At 64.6% G+C, this 16,101-nt stretch overlaps 2 protein-coding genes across 6 annotated transcripts in view; both read right to left on the bottom strand.

Annotated features, from left to right (window-relative positions):
- Positions 1-514: 514 nt before the first annotated feature.
- On the bottom strand, positions 515-7,974 carry MAPK11 (mitogen-activated protein kinase 11). Of its 3 annotated transcripts, none has more exons than XM_032882714.1 (12): positions 7,946-7,974; positions 4,508-4,637; positions 4,351-4,409; positions 4,142-4,253; positions 4,028-4,057; positions 3,893-3,940; positions 3,695-3,809; positions 3,267-3,338; positions 2,944-3,023; positions 2,429-2,507; positions 2,167-2,340; positions 515-1,828 (listed from the first exon to the last, which is right to left on the bottom strand). In XM_032882714.1, the coding sequence occupies exons 1-12, from the start codon at positions 7,957-7,959 to the stop codon at positions 1,749-1,751; spliced, it is 993 nt and encodes a 330-aa protein (XP_032738605.1). In that variant the 5' UTR covers positions 7,960-7,974; the 3' UTR covers positions 515-1,748. The 3 variants fall into 3 exon arrangements, with proteins under 3 accessions (XP_032738605.1, XP_032738603.1, XP_032738604.1); XM_032882712.1 differs by lacking the exon at positions 7,946-7,974 and adding an exon at positions 7,007-7,193; XM_032882713.1 differs by lacking the exon at positions 7,946-7,974 and adding an exon at positions 6,624-6,646.
- Positions 7,975-11,523: 3,549 nt separating this feature from the next.
- The window catches only part of PLXNB2 (plexin B2), a 29,121-nt gene continuing 24,543 nt past the window's right edge, over positions 11,524-16,101 (bottom strand). For all 3 annotated transcript variants that reach the window (XM_032882699.1, XM_032882701.1, XM_032882700.1), the window contains 12 exons: positions 15,596-15,662; positions 15,296-15,442; positions 14,624-14,780; positions 14,375-14,475; positions 14,199-14,283; positions 13,894-14,048; positions 13,655-13,815; positions 13,436-13,583; positions 13,012-13,076; positions 12,778-12,853; positions 12,394-12,468; positions 11,524-12,314 (listed from right to left, as the gene is read on the bottom strand). In XM_032882699.1, coding sequence (XP_032738590.1) covers positions 12,210-12,314; positions 12,394-12,468; positions 12,778-12,853; positions 13,012-13,076; positions 13,436-13,583; positions 13,655-13,815; positions 13,894-14,048; positions 14,199-14,283; positions 14,375-14,475; positions 14,624-14,780; positions 15,296-15,442; positions 15,596-15,662 — 1,342 coding nt within the window. In that variant the 3' untranslated portion in view covers positions 11,524-12,209. The remainder of the gene's footprint in view (positions 12,315-12,393; positions 12,469-12,777; positions 12,854-13,011; positions 13,077-13,435; positions 13,584-13,654; positions 13,816-13,893; positions 14,049-14,198; positions 14,284-14,374; positions 14,476-14,623; positions 14,781-15,295; positions 15,443-15,595; positions 15,663-16,101) is intronic.

Below are 16,101 nucleotides of genomic sequence, written 5' to 3'. Positions count from 1 at the left end.
TCTTCCTCCCGAACCGCGGTGAGCAGCAGGAGCTCGGTGGACATCCTGAGGACTGGAGTGGCCCTCTCCGCCCCTTAAACAGGAAGGAAAGGAAAGCTACTTTCCCCGCTTTACTCAGCTCCGGGGCAGGACAAGCCTTTGCTCTCTGGGAGCCCTGGTTGTCCACCAGCAGCTTCCCTGACCACTGAGAGAAGGGGCAGAGCTGCAACCAGTCCAGAAGCCAGGCTTGCCCAGTGAGCTCCCCCGCAGGGCAGTGGGCTGATCTGTGGATTGCCTCAAGCCCTGTCCTGGATCAGAGCCTACCAGCCTGGGCCCAAAACTCACCCAGCAACCCCCACCCCACCCCCCCGCCCAGCCATGGCCCTCGGCTCTCCAGGAGCAGCAGGGAGGGGGCTGGGCTGAATATGGCAGCTTGTCCGACTGGCGACTGGTGGGGTCAGAGCAGCTGGGAGTGTGAGGCGCAGATCCAGCTCCCACCTCCCCGCTCCAGGCAGCAGGGCCTCGGGACACGAGCTGAGTGGGAGAGAACCCCCTTTATTGTGAAACCCCGGTGCAGGCACTTGACGTTGAGACCTCTGCAAGGTGGGGAGTCACCACCTGATATACGGGACACCACCTCCTCAAAGAGAAGCCCCTCGCTGGGGGACCCACACCCCCAACATCTTGAGCAGGGTCGTGTCCACAGGTTACTGGACCAGCTCCATTCTGGAAGAAGGGAGGAGGCGAGCGGACCCAGAGGGCAGAACAGTCCAGGGCTCAGCTGCAGGGCCAGGGGGGGCAGAGGTAGAGCGAGAGCAGGCAGAGGCTTCTTCATCAGCTCCTGGCCAAGGTCAGGGTCTGAGTCCAAGGGCACCCTGGGGTGTGCCCCTCCCCCCCACCGCCAGCATCAAGCCTGGAGCCCCCTGTGCCAACCACCTCTTCACGTCTGCTGCAACCCCCACACTCCAGGAGAAAGCCCTGGCTTTTGTTCCCTGGTCGCCCCTTGTCCACCAGAGCCCCTGGCATGGCGCACCCGGGATCTCAGCGGCAGCGCCCCAGCCCACCCCCAACCAGGAACCGAGGGAAGGGAAGTAACAGCAGAGGCACCTCACTTCAGGCTTCTAGCTGCTCATGGCAGCTGGCTCTCAGGCCCCCCCAGATTCACACGCGCCTTGACGTGTCAGTACCAGGAGCATTAGTATGCGCGTGCCACATACGGCCCAGGGGAACACGGGGCTCCAGGATGGTCTTCTCATCTGATACGTGGTGACGGTCTCAGCTTTCAGACCTTCAGGGTCTCAGCATTTCCCAGGACAGCTGCCCCTTCCAGGTTGAGAGGCTCTGACAACCAAGACCCTCCCTTCAGTCTCCAGAGGGCCTGGCCCCAGGGCACCACGCCCTCCAGAGACAGCCCTCTGGGACCTAGGAGGTTTGGAGACAGACATACTCCCCGGGGAACCCCAAGGCATCCAGATGAGGTCCTACAGGAGACCCAGGTGGTTGGGAGGAGGCAGAGAACTGAGGAAGTCCAGGGTGCTCTGTCTGGACTCCTGCACTCGTGGCTTGCACCCATGCACACTCTTGTGCATTCACATGCGTACAGACTGCCCACCACGGGCAGCGTGCAGGCGAGGTTGCCCCAGCTAGGCTCAGGGTGCTGGCCACAGTGGTGCTGGGAGGCAGCCCTCGTGGGAATCCAGCAGGCTGTGGAAGCGGGCCGGCATGCTCCTGCCCGTCCTCCCGTCCCCGGGGCCAGCAGGCACGTGTCCTCACTGCTCAATCTCCAGGCTGCTGGGAGACTGCGGTGGCTCTGCGGGCTTGAAGCTGAGGACTTCCTGGTAGGTGAGCTCTAGGGAGTGAAGCGAAAGGCTGAACTCGAGCCGTCACTGGCCCACAGCCCCCACCTGACTGTCCGGTGCTAGCTGCCCAGCCTGGGCCCACCATCCTGAGGGCAGTCTCGGCCCCAGGGGGCTTCCTTCTAGAGCCGGCCCTGTGCTGCCCCAAGCCTCTGCTGGACAGAGCCCAGCCCCAGGAGCGCGGGCAGTGTGGGAACCACTCTGGGGAGGAGTGGGATGCTTCCAGCAGGAAACAGGCAACTCCTAGCCTGCTGGGGAATGAAGCCAGGGTCGGGCCCCTGGCTCCACTTCTCTCACCGCCCAACCCCTGGCCCTGGGCCCCACCTCTCACCCTTCCACTCCTCCACGGTGCGCTCCTTGGCCTCAACGCTCTCGTCATAGGGCTCAGCCTCAGGCTCATCATCAGGGTCATGGTACTGGCTGAAGTAGGCATGGGCCAGGGCCTCCGCCGCACTGACCCTCTGGTCGCTGTCAAGCACCAGCATCCTTCCCAGGAGGTCCACAGCTATGGAGCAGTCCATAGGAAGGGGGTGGTCAGCCGTGCGCTTAGGGCCAGACGGGGAGCCCAGCCCAGCCCCAGAGCCCATCCTCACCCAGGGGGTTGGCCCCATGGAAGATGCTCCTGAGGTCCTTCTGGGGCATGGGAGGCAGGGACTGGATGTAGGTCCGGGCCTGGGGGCACACAGGAAGGGCCTGAGGGGGCGGCTCACACACCGGCCCCCTCCTGCCCAAAGCCAGGCAGGGACTTGCTGAGACAAGCCCCTAGACCCACCCGCTCTGACAGGCCTGGACCAGAGCCCGCACACACCAGAAGGCCCCTGCCACCATGGGTGCGGTGGCTCCAGCGGCTTACCTGGCTCCCGATGCCCGGAGCACCCCACTGTCCTTGGCAAAGGCAATGTCTGAGACTGTACCCTCACTGTCCTCGTGCCGGGAATGTCTTCCCTGTTCACCTGTTTCTCCCTGAAGGGCTCAAGCACCTGCCTTGGGCTCTAGTCCACCATGACCCAGGTCTCCCGCATGGTTCCCAGTCTCTTCCCACAGAGGCCCTTCCTCTGGAGTGCCCAGGAGCTGGGTCAACAGAGAGAGCGGGCAGCTAGCGACTCACATGTTCTGAGGAAATCTTTGCTAGAACCTCAGGGCTGGGTGTGCCCACCACTTCCATGATTCGCTTCAGCTGGTCGATGTCTGTCCAGCTGAGGAAATGCCCACTGGCCAGGAATAGACCCTTCCCAGGCCCCCAGATCCCAGACCTTGGGGCGCCACCCAAAACCTGCTCTCCTACAGCTGGAGTCAGCGAGCCCAAGGGGGCCCCGCATGGGGCAGAGAAGGCAAGGCCGGCCAAAAAGGGCCAGTGCCCGCCTCCCCTGTGCCCCACCCAGCACAAGGGACTCCTGGCTCACCCTCCTCCCACACCTGGGCCAAGGATACAGTCACTTCCTGGGAAGAGGGCCTTTCCCTGGAGCAGCTCAGCCATGATGCAGCCCACAGACCAGATGTCCACTGTTGAGAAAGGAGGCTCCATCAGTCCACCCTACCCAAGGGCCCCTGCCGAGAATTAGGGAGCTGCCCAGACTGTGCACAGTGGGCTCTCCGTTGCACCCAGGCCCCCAGACAGCAGACCCCTTACTCCTCTAAGTACAACGCTGGGGAGGGGGAAGAGTTAGCCCAGGACCCACGGTGCTTGGCCCCTCTGCGGTCCATTTTTGAATGCTTGTCCTCCAAGACTGGACACACACCACCCCAGGGGCCTGGGCTCCTGGCTCTGTACCCGCCGCCGTCAGTCCCCAGGCCCTGGTGTGATTATCGAAGCCCACCCTGGCCCTGCCCCGCACACCTGCCCGGCCAGCGGATGTCACCTGTCTGGTTGTAGTGCATCCAGTTCAGCATGATCTCGGGGGCCCGGTACCAGCGAGTGGCCACATAGCCGGTCATCTCTTCATCAGCCTGGCGGGCTAGCCCAAAGTCCAGGATCTAGAGCGACCACCAGGCTTGTCAGCACCTCCCTGGATGACCCCTCCGCAGCCAGGCAGGCCCCTCACCTGCAGGCGGCTCACCCGCAGCTCGCAGTCCTCGTTCACCGCCACGTTGCTGGGCTTCAGGTCCTGCAGGGCAGGCAGGGCGTGAGCGCAGGAGGGGCCCCTGTGCGGGGCCTGCAGAAGCCCTGACCCGCACCCTTCCGCGGCACCTACCCGGTGGATGATCCCTGCCGAGTGGATGTACTGCGAGAGGGAGAGGGGGATGCGGTGGCAGGGTCAGGCTCTGACCGCCGCCCCGCGCCCCGTGCCCGCCCCTGCGGCGCCCACCTTCAGCCCGCGCAGCAGCTGATAAACCAGGAACTGGACGTGCTCATCGCTCAGCGCCTGGCACTTGACGATGTTGTTCAGGTCGGCGCCCATCAGGGTGGTCACCAGGTACCTGGGGCGGGGGGGGGGGGGCGGTTAGCACCAAGACGCAGCTTCCCCCCGCACCCCCAACGCGCTTCCGCTCCGTGGCCCCGCGGGCGGCCACTCACACTTCGCTGAAGTCCTCAATGGAGGTGGCCGGCGTGAACACGTCCAGCAGCCCGATGACCTGCGTGGGGACGGGAGTCAGGACTGGACGCCCCCTGCGTGCTGCGCGCCCCGGGAGCCCTGGCCGCCCGGCGGACCCGCCCAGCGCGCCCCGCTCACGTTCTCGTGCTTCAGGTGCTTGAGCAGCCGCAGCTCGCGGTACGTTCTCCGCGCGTGGATCAGCGACTGGAAGGGTCGCGACAGCTTCTTCACCGCCACCTTCTGCCGTAGCCGCGCGTCATAGGCCGAGCTGCAACGGGGGGAGTGAGGCGGCGCGGTGGGGGCCCGGCGGCGCGCCCCGCACCCCGCCCCTGCTCCCGTGGGGGCTCTTCTTCCCGCCCCCGCGCTTGCTCAGACGGCCGCTGGGTGGGACACGACGACACCGGCACCCAGGAAGCCTCTCCTCTGTGCCTCTTTGGGGCCTGCTCCTTCTTCAAGGGGCAGCCCACCCTCCCACCCACAGGGGCGGGCCTGCCCCACCAGGGAGTCCTAACCTGGATCTTCTTCCCCAACTCGGCATGGGGCTGAGGGAGAGTCTGCACCAACCAGGTCAGGAAAATAGCCATTACTAAACCATCCCTTTTCACCCCCAAACAGTCCTCTGGCTCCCCTATTGGCTCATGGCTCCAGGAGGCCCCCGGGCAGGGTTCCAGAGCCACCTTCAAAGCCCCTGGGTACCCAACACCTCTGAAGAGTCAAAATACAGAGGAAAAACTGGCCAAAGGTGTTTACCGCATTATTATTTTTAAGAGTGAGAAACTGGACAATATGTAGGGTCTAGACCCACGGAACATTCCCCTTGGCCCACCCCCTTCCCCAGAGGTCCCGATGACCATGCATCTGCTCTTCACAGGAGACACAAGGCCCACAGGCATCAGCTTCAAATGCAAAGGCTGCCCCCCCACACCCCAGAGTCCCACTGGCCCAACACTGGAGCCCTGCTAAGAGCCATCCATGCCTTCACGCAGACTGCTTCCTCTCCCTGATGCTCACTCCTTCCCTCCCTCTCCCTTTACCTCCACTCTCTAGTATGCTGCTTCCCCCAGCAATGAGTGGGGTCTACACAGCCCTGGGAGCAGTGTCTGCAGCACCTGGGATGCCCATGGGCCCAGGTGGTGGTGAAGGAAAGCCAGCTAGGTGCCTGGGGCATCCACGCGCCCCCCACCCCCGCCGCCGTGGCCTGTGGGGAAAGGTCTGTCACTTCTGGGGAGGCCGGTAGGGGAATGTCTGCTCATGCGGGCAGTGGATCCTTTTGCCCAGTTTTCGGCACAGTCGAGTGACAGGAATTTGGCACTGGGGCACCAGCTTCATCAGGAGAACACAGGAGCCCAGGAGAGGGCAATCACCTGCACTGGTCACCATCAGCTAAGTGCAGTGGGGGACCCAGGCCTCCTTTGGGGAGCTTGATACTCTCTAGGAACTCCCAGAAGGTGATTCTAGACCCAAGGTGATTCCAGCAAGGACTCCATATTCCCCAGGGACCACTCATGCATTATGCTGACCCTCTTCCCACCCTTGGGGTCTTAGAGATGAGGACAGAGACCTGAGGCTGGGATGGAGGAGATGGCCAGCCCGACGATTCTGACAAGCGGGCCAATGACAAGAGATGGGGGGTGGGCAGAAACCCTTGGTCCAGGCTCCAGCACTGGACCTCTGGGGGCTTCAGAAAGTCCCAGTCTTAACTTTCTGTCAGAGCCAGGAGCAATGCCCCATCCCTAGGGGCTCTGGCCTCCCCACCTCCAAGACTCCCTCAGTGGACAGCAGCCACCTACCTCAGGCCTCTGTAATGACCCCACTGGGTTTGGGGGGCCACCGCTCAACATCCACATCCTCACTCAGCCCATCAGTATGGCACCTGCAACCAACTTCCTACAACCACCCTACTCTAAGACCCCTAGACCCTCCCCAAACCCACACAGGCCTCCCCCAAATCCTGACCCTCTCTCCCATCCCAGACTATGCTCTGTCTGAGCCCAAGGGCCCAACTGTGGGGCTGTGGTCTGAGCTCCCTTGGTTAGGGCAAAAAAATGGACTGGGGTCTAGACCCCCACAAGTATTGTAGGGGGATGGTAGGCATCTCGCTCAGGCCTAAGCCCTGGCCAGAGTCTGAGACCCTTTGGAAAACAGGGGAGGGGCAGGACCCGCCATGGAGCTTGAGGCCATTCTAAGGGGAGGGATCCTACCCTCCCCGAAGTTAGGCTTTTCCTTTGGCGAACAAAACTACCCACCGTAGTACCTGGGCATTTGCCAGACCCCAGGGATGCCAGACCTTTGACGGAGGGAATGGGGGGGGTGGGGGGCCAACCTAGACGCATGCTTGCACATTTAGGGGCGCAAGAGACCCGCCCTTGCGCCGACTGTGACGCCGCAGGATTTGGGCCTGGTGGGGGATGCTCCGGCTGGGACGGGACGGAGGAACGACCCCTCTCCCCAAACCCGAACGGCGCCCGGTGGCAAAGTTTCCTTCACGCCCCCCACCCCCCATTCATTGTCGGGATCCGTGAAAGGCCCGGGGGCGGAGGCGGGGCGAGGCCCCTCCCGCCGGCACCTCGCAGAGGGAGGGGAGGGGGCGCGCGCTCAGTCCCGCCCGCACCTCCCCGCTCTCCCCGCCGCCCCTACCAGACCGAGCCGTAGGCGCCGGAGCCCACGGGGCGCAACCCCTGCAGCCGCTGCGGCACCTCCCACACGGTCTTGTTGAGCTCCAGCCGGTAGAAGCCTGCGCGCGGGCCCGACATGTCCGAAGCGGCCGCCGCTCGGCCCGCGCCCCGCCCCGCGCCCCCGCCCCCGCCCCGCGCGGGAGCCGGAGCCGAGAGGACGGAGGGCGGCGGGAGGAGGCGGCGGCGGGCGGCGGCGCGGGGCGGGGCCGGGGGGTGGTGGGTGGTGGGTGGTGCGCGGGGACAGACGCGCGGCTTCCTGCCCCTGCCTGGCGGCGGCCGGGCGGAAACCAGCCCTGCGGTCCCCTCCTGGGCTCGGCCGGGGCCGCTGCGCCCGCGCTGGGGGAGGGACGGCCGGCGTCCAGCTCGCCGCCCCGCCCGCCTCTACCTCCTGGGGTCCGCACTTCCCCAAGTATCCGCCCGCAATCTGTGCTCGGCCGGGCACCGCCCCATCCAGGACGCCACCGCCTCTCACCAGCCTCTGCTCCCCGCACCCTCCCCTGCCGGCACCCGAGCCTGCACCTCCGGTGCACGCATTCCTCCTCTCCCACCCCCTGCTCCGGGCCCTGCGCGAGACTCCCCACCAGCCTGCTCCCTCTGAAATGAAGGCGAACCCTCCAAATCGAAGAAGCCAGGGCAGAGATTTCTTTCATCACTACAGAAAAACTGGACACTTGGTCAGATAGGCCTCCCTGTGGGGTGGGCAGATGGACGCGCCCTGGATCCTGGGCTCCCCGGGCTTCCTGCTCTCGGAGGCCGCTGCGGCCTTGGCGGTGCAGTTCGTCACCTGGTAACCTTCCGTGGACCGGTAGCGGCCTCCCGCCTCTGTCAGGCCTGCGGACCAGCCCTGTCAGGACCAGGGACAGCGGCGGCACCGGGGTGGGGGGCGTTTGAGGGGCCGTACCCAGAAAAGGCCATCTCCAAATGGGTCTTTCTTGGTTCCTGGTGCCTTTCCTCCTTCTAACCCCGTCCCCCAGTTGTCACCTCTCCCAGGAAGCCCACCCTGACTTTTCTAGGTACTGGGGGGCTCCTCAGCTACGTAACCGCAGCTCCTCCTCCGCGCACGACACGTTTCCTCGCGTCCTCTCACGGCCTGGGAGGTTGATTCCTCACCGGGCAATGTTCCTCGTTCCAGCAAGAAGGCCTCCCCGCATCTGTCTAGCGCTCGGGGCCGCGCATCGTCACTTCCCCCTTAAAAGTGACAAGTGTGCTGAGACAGCGCTGTCCCCATGACAGGTGTCCCCGGGCCCTCTGTGTCGGGAGAGCGCTGGGGGGGGGGGGGGCTGCGTCTCCCAGGAAAGTGGGCAGTCGGGCTGTTGCCCGATCTTCTTCCTCTTCCAAACAAACTAAAGCTTGAGTTTTTATGTGAAATGTCCTGATTTTCAAATATTGGCAGCCAGATTAAAACAAAACATGTCGACGCAGTACCAGGCAAACATAACTACCCAGCAAACCCGGACCGTGGTGTCGGCCGAGTCCCAGTCGCACCAGCCAGCCTTGCACGACCTCGGCCAAGTCCCGAGCCGTCCCCAGCCTCAGTTTCCCCTCTAGGAGCCGGTGTAGGCCGGGCGGTGTTGGGGTGAGGACACCGGTGTCCCCTCCCACAGCCGCCCCACTCAGTGCCTCTTCGGCAATCCCCGCCCTGCGCTGTGTTTCCCGGGCCGGCTGAGGCGCGCTGGGATTCTGTGCGGGGTCCGTGGAGCTTCAGCTAAGGCCGGAGAGGAGGCTCGTCGAGCAGCGGGCAGCGGGCGCTGACCGCGCGGCGGGGGTAAGGGGGGCGGCCTTTGTTTGCGCCCGGCGGGCAGGGCCCGGGAGGTTCCCTTGGCGATAGGCCCCGCCCTTCCGCCCCGGCCGGAGGGGTGGGGTTGTGCCGCCCCTAGGGGAGCCCGGGCCCCTCCTCGCGGTCAGGCCCAGCAGAGACCCTCAGTCATGATTCATCCCCGGGTGCGCACCTGGTCCCCAGGACCCTGGCCAAGCCGCCTTCTGGGGAGGGTCGCGGTTGTAATACTGATGAGCCGCAACTAGGGGGTTTCCTGGGTGGTTACGGTGGCGAGAGGACACAGGGCCGGACAGGTCAGGAAGTCCCCTGGAGAGGGGACACCGGTGGAGCTGGGCCAAGCGTTCACAGTCCTCCCTCTCCAGGACTGAGCTTGACTTGGGGCACAGAGAAGTATGGTGGCTGGGCTGGGGGGTTGTGGCTGGCTATGTGGGGCCATGGCAGGGATGTCATTTTTGTTCTCAGGCTGATAGGGAGCCCTGCTGGACATGTTCACAGCACAACCCTGGCCACCAGGTCCAGAACAATTGTTACGTGGTCTGGGTGAGAGAGGCCTGAGCCTGGAGAAGGTGGTGGCTTGGAGGGGAGAGCAGCAGGGGTGTGGGGTGGCAGGTGCCTCAGGTGTGAGCAGGCACAAGTGGGGAACCCAGGCAGAAGAGCTTCCTCCCCAGACATCAGCCCCGGGGCCTCAGGACCCTCATCCCCAGCTCCCTTGAGCCCCCCCTCCCCCGGGATTCACGAGTAGCCGTCAAAATCAAGACCGCACTCATCTCCATGTCCACTTCTCCCCTCCACTGGCCCAGGCCACCCTTTTTTGGCCACTTGCTGGTCTCTTGGCTGTACTTCTGAGGTCAGAAGGAACTTCCTACTGTGGTCCTGTCATAGGGACCAGGGGATGGGCGGGGGTAGGGTGGGGTTCATGCTGTTTAGCAAGCAGTGCACGGTCTTGGGCTGTTTTCTACAACTTGGAAGGTCACTGAGGTTGGGTGCGGCTTCCTCCCATCCTTGCCCCCCTGATCCCCACATTAGGAGGAAATGGGGAAGTGGAAATAGGAGGGCGGGTCACCCCTCAGTCTGTCAGCATCCTGAATACTTGAGGCTGGCCTGTCCTCCCCCACCGTGCCTTGCACCCCAACATGCATGCCCAGTGTCTACCCTTCACTGGCTCCATGATAGGACAGCCCCCCTGGATCCCTTCACACTCCTGTCCTCCAAGGGAGGTAACCCCATCTCTGGGACCTGCAGCCCTTCCTAAGCTTCACAGAATATAGGGGGTCCTCAGTGACTCAGCTCTTGCCTGGCTGTCCTGTCCAGTATGGGGAGGGAGGGAAGAGTGGCTTGTGGATGTCCAATCTGGAAGCCAGGCCTCTAGGTTCCCACCTCCCTGCCCCAGGCATCCGCTGCTTAGCACTTTCCACCTCCTTCTGAACAGCTGAATCTTGGGGAACCTAGCACGGGTCATAACCATGTCATTTTCGGGGTCCTGGGATGGGGGGTGTCAGTACCCCTTCCTTGTGGGAGATATCCACACCTGGCTTCCACGTGGCTTGAGTGGGGCTGCCCCCTGTGCACCTGGGGCTCATGATCAAGGCCCGGCCTATCCCCAGCCACAGCCATGCCCCGAGTGGAGGAGATGGAGTCTGGGGCTGCCTGTCAGCAGCATCCCCACTGTCCGAGGACATAGCAGCGTACGCTGGGAAGAGTTCAGACACATGGAAACGTGTGAGCACCTGGACCCAGCCTTACCTGAAGCTGGCTGGATCACAAAATCCCCTTTCTGCTGGGGGGTGTCCTTGAAGCAAAAGACCTCTCTCGGGGCAGGCTCTGAACAGTGTGTATTTATTGAATGAAGCGGCCGGACATGCTGATGTTGTGTGTGCTTGGACATGTATGTGTGCCCAGCAGCTGTGGGGTGGGAAATCTCACTGCTGCACCCCTGCATGCAACATGGGGATTGGGAGCAAACCCCTTCCCCCACCAGAATCCCAGACAACCCCCTCCCTCAGGCATGGGCAAAGGTACCCTCACTCTCCCTTACATGGCCTTTCAGCCTTACTTATGCCCTAAGTCCTCCTGGAGCTGTTCTTGGGACCACAGAGCTGACCCTAATGGCCCCACAGCCTGAGGAGGGGGACACAGGCCCTCTCTCCCAGAGGCATGCCAGTGTGTGCTGGGGTCTGCATGCAGCAGTGACTTAATGTGTGCTGGCTGGACCATGTCTGTGAAGTACCCCTTCTTAGAAAAGAGGACACCCTCTCTGGGAGCTCAGGGTCCAGACAGTAAGCCCAAGCCATGCCTACCCATCCCGGGGGCAGGACCTGTTACTCAGCCCAAGGAAGACAGGCGAGGGCTGTCCTGCCAGCACATGGCGCAGGATCCACCCAATCCCAGCCTACCCTCCCCACCTCCCCCTCTGCAGCCAACCTGTTCCAGAATCTCTGTCAGCCCCTTTCCCAGATCCAGACCTCGTGGCCCAGGCCTGGAGCAGGGGGGCGGGGCAGGGAGGGTGCGGACTCCAGGGCACACTCTCCTGTCCCCACTGCCACCCTGGTGGCCCAGAGGAACCCCCTGCCCACCTGGGCCAGTGTCCACAGAGAGGCCTTCAGCAGGACAGGCCTGGGAAGGGCGGGGGAAGAGGCAAGCCACCAGTCTGCGGCCCCCCAGGAGGAAACCAGTCAACCAGCAGAGTGAAAAAAACAATTGTATTTGATTTATAATTAACAAAATTTACAAAAGGGAGTGGGGGTGAGGGTGGTCCTGGTAGTGCTGCCAGGACCCCTCAGACCTGGCCAGGGCCTCCAGGACAGCCTGTCTGACAGGCACCTGGGCCTCGACGTCTGACGTCCAGCTTGACCTTGGAGGTGGGGCCCGGGACAGGCAGTCCACCCGGAGAGCCCGTGCTCCACAGGACAGGCCAGGTGAGGTCAGGAAGGCGAGTACCGCATTACTTCTCCTGCCCCAGTGGGGCAGACAGACACGGTCTGGGCGCTAGGCCCTGAGGGCCACGGGCACTCCCAGCACACCCCCAGGAGGCCAAACCCAGGGATCTGAGGCGGCTGCTGGTGCTCAGGCACGATCCAGCGCAGCGCCAGGGGCGTAAGGCACGTTCGCGAATCGCTTGGGAGGTGTGACACAGACACCGATGCTGGTGCTGCGGGGGGGCTGGTGCCGGAGGTTGCCAGGCGCTGTGGCTCAGGAGAAGGACGTTACAGCCACCAGACGCCAAGGCGAGGGCACCCGCAGGCACCCACACGTGGACGCCTGGGGGCTCCTCCTCTGCTGGTGAAAGGGAAGGGCCTCACCACTGGGCCTCAGGTTCCAGGGGCCGCCCGACGCCTGACATGGGCCTCACGCACCTGTGCCCAGAGGCAGCGGTGGAAGAGGTCAGAGGTTAGAGGTCTGTGACTTTGTTCTCCAGCGCGGCCGCGATCTGCTGGAGGCGGAAGGCCAGCTGCATCTTCTGGGCGGCGGGATCCTCCTCCAGGGCGTTGATGATCTGAGGGGAGGCCACGTCAGAGCGCAGGCCAGGGAAGGGGACCTCTCAAGCACTGCCTCCCCCGGAGGACACCCCGTACCTCATCATAGTACTTCTGCGTGTACTGGTAGAGCTGGTGCAGGGCCACCAGGGTGTTGAGGGAGTCTGTGTGCGCCTGGGGGCACAGGGACGGAAGGGGAGCGTGACCTAGCGTGCAGGAGCAGATGGCTACAGACACACGAGGTCCCGGGCGTGTCGGAGGGATGTGGGACGGCCACAGACAGGCACACGCCCCATCCACACAGGCACACTGCTCACACAGCCCTCTCCCCAGGGCACAGCGGTCCCATGTAGGGGGCAGCCCACCTGGCCACCCCCCTGCCAAGACAGTCTCCTGCCCCACAGGGCAGGGGGCATCAGGGGAAGGGCAGGGCAGCTCTGTCGGGGCAGGGTCGGCTGCTGCAGCCCCTGCGTCTCCTCTTACCCGGGAAATCTCTGCCAAGTGTGTGTTCATGTCCTGGTCGCTGACCTGCACCATCTGTCTGATCCCCTTGTAGTAGCTGCAAGGGTGTGGGGTACGATTAGGGAAGGGGTGCGGCCATGGGTCCTGGGGGCTGCAGGGCCCCCTCCCAGTCACAGGCCTGAACCACGCCCCGGGGCCCACTGGGTGGGGTCAGGGCTGGGGGCCTGGGTCTGGCTGGGGGCAGGGAGCACTCACTCCTCCACCATCTTCTTGTAGGTGGAGATCTCCTTGGCGTAGAGCAGCTTGTTGCTGGGAGAGTCCTGCGGGGGACAGAGCCAGGCGCCCAGCCGCTCAGCACGAACACACAACAGAGAAAAGAAGGGGAGTGGGGAACAGAGGCCCGACCGGGGAGCCACCCCTGCCCAGCCCCAGACAGGCGGAGCTTCGGATTCTGCGGGCTCCCACATGAGGCAGAGGTGGGGCGTCCCAGGCTGTCCGCCTCCCTTTCTCCCGAGCCCACACACCGCAGGGAGCCTCCTCACCCCCCCCCCAGCTCCTCAGCCAGCGCCAGCCCGGCGTCCCCGGGCCCTCCAGCCACAGCCACACCCGGGCCCGGCCCCACCCGCCCTCCGGCGTCCCGGGCCGCGGCCCCCCGGAGCGGCCCACGGCGCGCACTCACGCGGCTCAGCTTGTGCTCCGTGCGCGTGCAGGCGTCCATGAAGGTCTGGGCGATGACGGACAGGGAGGCGTCCACCACCTCGTGCACGTGGACGTCGAAGACGAAATGCGGGTTCTTGAGGACGTTCACCCAGAACCGCAGCGGCAAGCTGAGGCAGAGCGGCGGCGTGAGCGCGGCTGAGGCCGGGGCGAGGGGGCCGCGGGACACGGCAATGCCCACCTGTTGGTCTTCCAGATGTGGACGGTGTCCTCGTCCTTGATGTCGTGCCTCTCCGCCTGCTCGTCCAGGAAGTCAAAGAAGTACTTCACCGCCGGCGGGACGGCGAGCCCGGGCGCCAGGACGCTTTGGAAGAAGTTGTCCACAAACTGCTGCAGGGTGCCCTGCAGGGGTGGGGGAGGCGCTCAGCACCGCCTGCCCGCACCGCCCTACCACGCACACCCGCGGGCCGGGGCGCCCACCTTGACAGACAGCAGGCGGGTCAAGTAGATCTCCGTGATGGCCTTGGTGCGCTCCTTCTCCTTCACACTGCCCCGCTTGGACCTGCCCTCCTCCACCTCATCCGTCGGCCGCACCAAGTGCCACACACGGTTCTCCTCCTCCAGGAGGGCATGGCCTGGGGAGAGGAGGGAGGAGCGGTGCTGAAGGACGAGGGCTGGAGCTCAGCAGCCCCCACCCCGCCATGGTGGCACAGGGTGGGCACTGGTCCACACAGACCTCCGGAGCCCACACGAGCCCAGGGCAGGAGCAGGGGCGGGGTACTCACGCTCCCCGGGCAGGTCCGGCTGGCTGTCCTCAGGCTGCTGAGAGACTCCCACAGTGGACAGGATCAGAGTGGCTCCGTCCCGGACCTGGGGCACGTGGTCATGAGGGCAGGTGTCGCTAGGCAAGGAGCCCGGCCCTCCCTGCGCCCAGCGCCCCCCGGCCCCCACTGGCACTCACGTTGTAATGCATCAGCGTGTTGATGCGTTTCCATCGGCCCTCCCGCTGAGACGTCAGGTCCAGGTCTGACAGGATCTGGGCTGTAGACCCAGGACGCCACTCTGGAAGGACACAGCCCGGCACCTGGAGCCCGGCACCTGGAGCCCGGCACCTGGAGCCCAGCTCCCTGGGACTGTCCCAACACCCCCCCTGCCCAACCGGCCTCTGAGGGCAGGACCCCTCTCCAGGGAACACAAGGACCTTGCTCACCAAGGACCACACTGTCAGCCCTGGGCCAGCGGGAGCAGGGCCGCGCCCGGTACACCTGGTCAATGATCTTCTCCTTGACCTGGGAGATGGTGTCACAGTTGAGGACCTTGACGGGGACAGCGTCGGCCCCTTCGTCCTGCACGATCACGCTCACCGTCTGCCGGAGGACACAGGATGAAGAGCCAGCATGGGGGCTCTTGCTCTCACCGGCCACCAGTGTGGAAGCAGCCTCTGGGGCCCCCCAAGGCCACACCATCAGGTGGAGCGGGGCTAGCTCTGAGCCCCTAGAGCACCCAGGGTAGTGTGGCCTGGCCCTGTCCCAAGCCCGGGCTCCACAGGACAAAGAACAGAGCAGCGCAGGCACTGGCTGGCTCCCGGCATCACGTGCCCCACGCCGTCTCCCACCTGTGCACACAAGCTCACCACCAGGCACACGCAGATGCCCAGGCCCCACACAGGCCTGGGGCAGACCCAGGTGCCCAGAACACACAGAGCCTCTCTCTAGAGACAACTGTGGGGGATCCACAACCCCTGTCCGAACTCAGCTGGGCCCACGTGAGTCCCCCAACACCATCCAGCTTCTGGGACTTCGGCTGGGTCCAGAGCCCAGCGCCACTGAGAGCAGTCTCTAAGCCCCACCCCAGCCCCCCGGCCCCTGGCCCCAGGGCTCACCAGGGGCGCGTACTCCACGTCATCCCCCAGCAGCCCCGTGTCATTGAGGGTGTATTTGGCCTTCTTCTGCACAGCGTCTACTGGCCCCTTCTCCACCTGATGCTTGATAGCCTTGAACAGCTTGTACAGAGGCTCACCGGCACTGTCCTGGGATGACAAAGGGCAGCTCAGCCATGGGTTCGGGAATGACCATGCCAGACCCATGGGAGCTGCTACACAGGCAGGTGGACCTGTGAGGGGAGGGCGGGGAGAGCACCACCTCATTCCTCCCCGACCTTGGCCAGGCCACCCAGAGCCCACCTTGAGGTACTGATAGAGGCAGATGGACATCCAATTGGACAGCATCCTTTCCACCACCGTCTCAGACCTGCAGGGGTCAAGAGGTGTTTCCCTAGGGATCCCTCCGTGCTCTTGGGCCCAGCCTGCTCCTCCAGGCACCCACAGCACGCGCATCCAGGCCCTGGGTCCCCTCAGAACACTGGCACGCAGCCTACAGTGACCCTAGTGCTGGACTCCTCACCGTCCACCCCATCCCACCAAGAGCTGATGCCAGGGGACCGGCAGAGACTCACGCGTCCTTCCTCCCTATCTGCACTGCCTGCATCTGCTGGCAGCCCAGGTACTGGGGTCACCCCCGCCCCGCCCCACTGCCCTCTGCGTGCCCCCACCCCGTCCCCACCGTCATCCAGGCGCCCCTGCCTCCCCGCCCACACTGCCACGGGTGCACCCGGACCAACCCCGTGGCCACCCACCCTGCACGCAGGCCCTGCCCCCAGCCATCCATGTGCCCCGCCCCTCCGCCATCC

This window comes from Lontra canadensis, unplaced genomic scaffold (genome assembly GCF_010015895.1).
Source record: "Lontra canadensis isolate GAN:19392208 unplaced genomic scaffold, GSC_riverotter_1.0 scaffold84, whole genome shotgun sequence".
NCBI lineage: Eukaryota > Metazoa > Chordata > Mammalia > Carnivora > Mustelidae > Lontra > Lontra canadensis.
The sequence above is the reverse complement of the archived record's forward strand: the minus strand, read 5'-3'. Positions and strand labels throughout refer to the sequence as shown.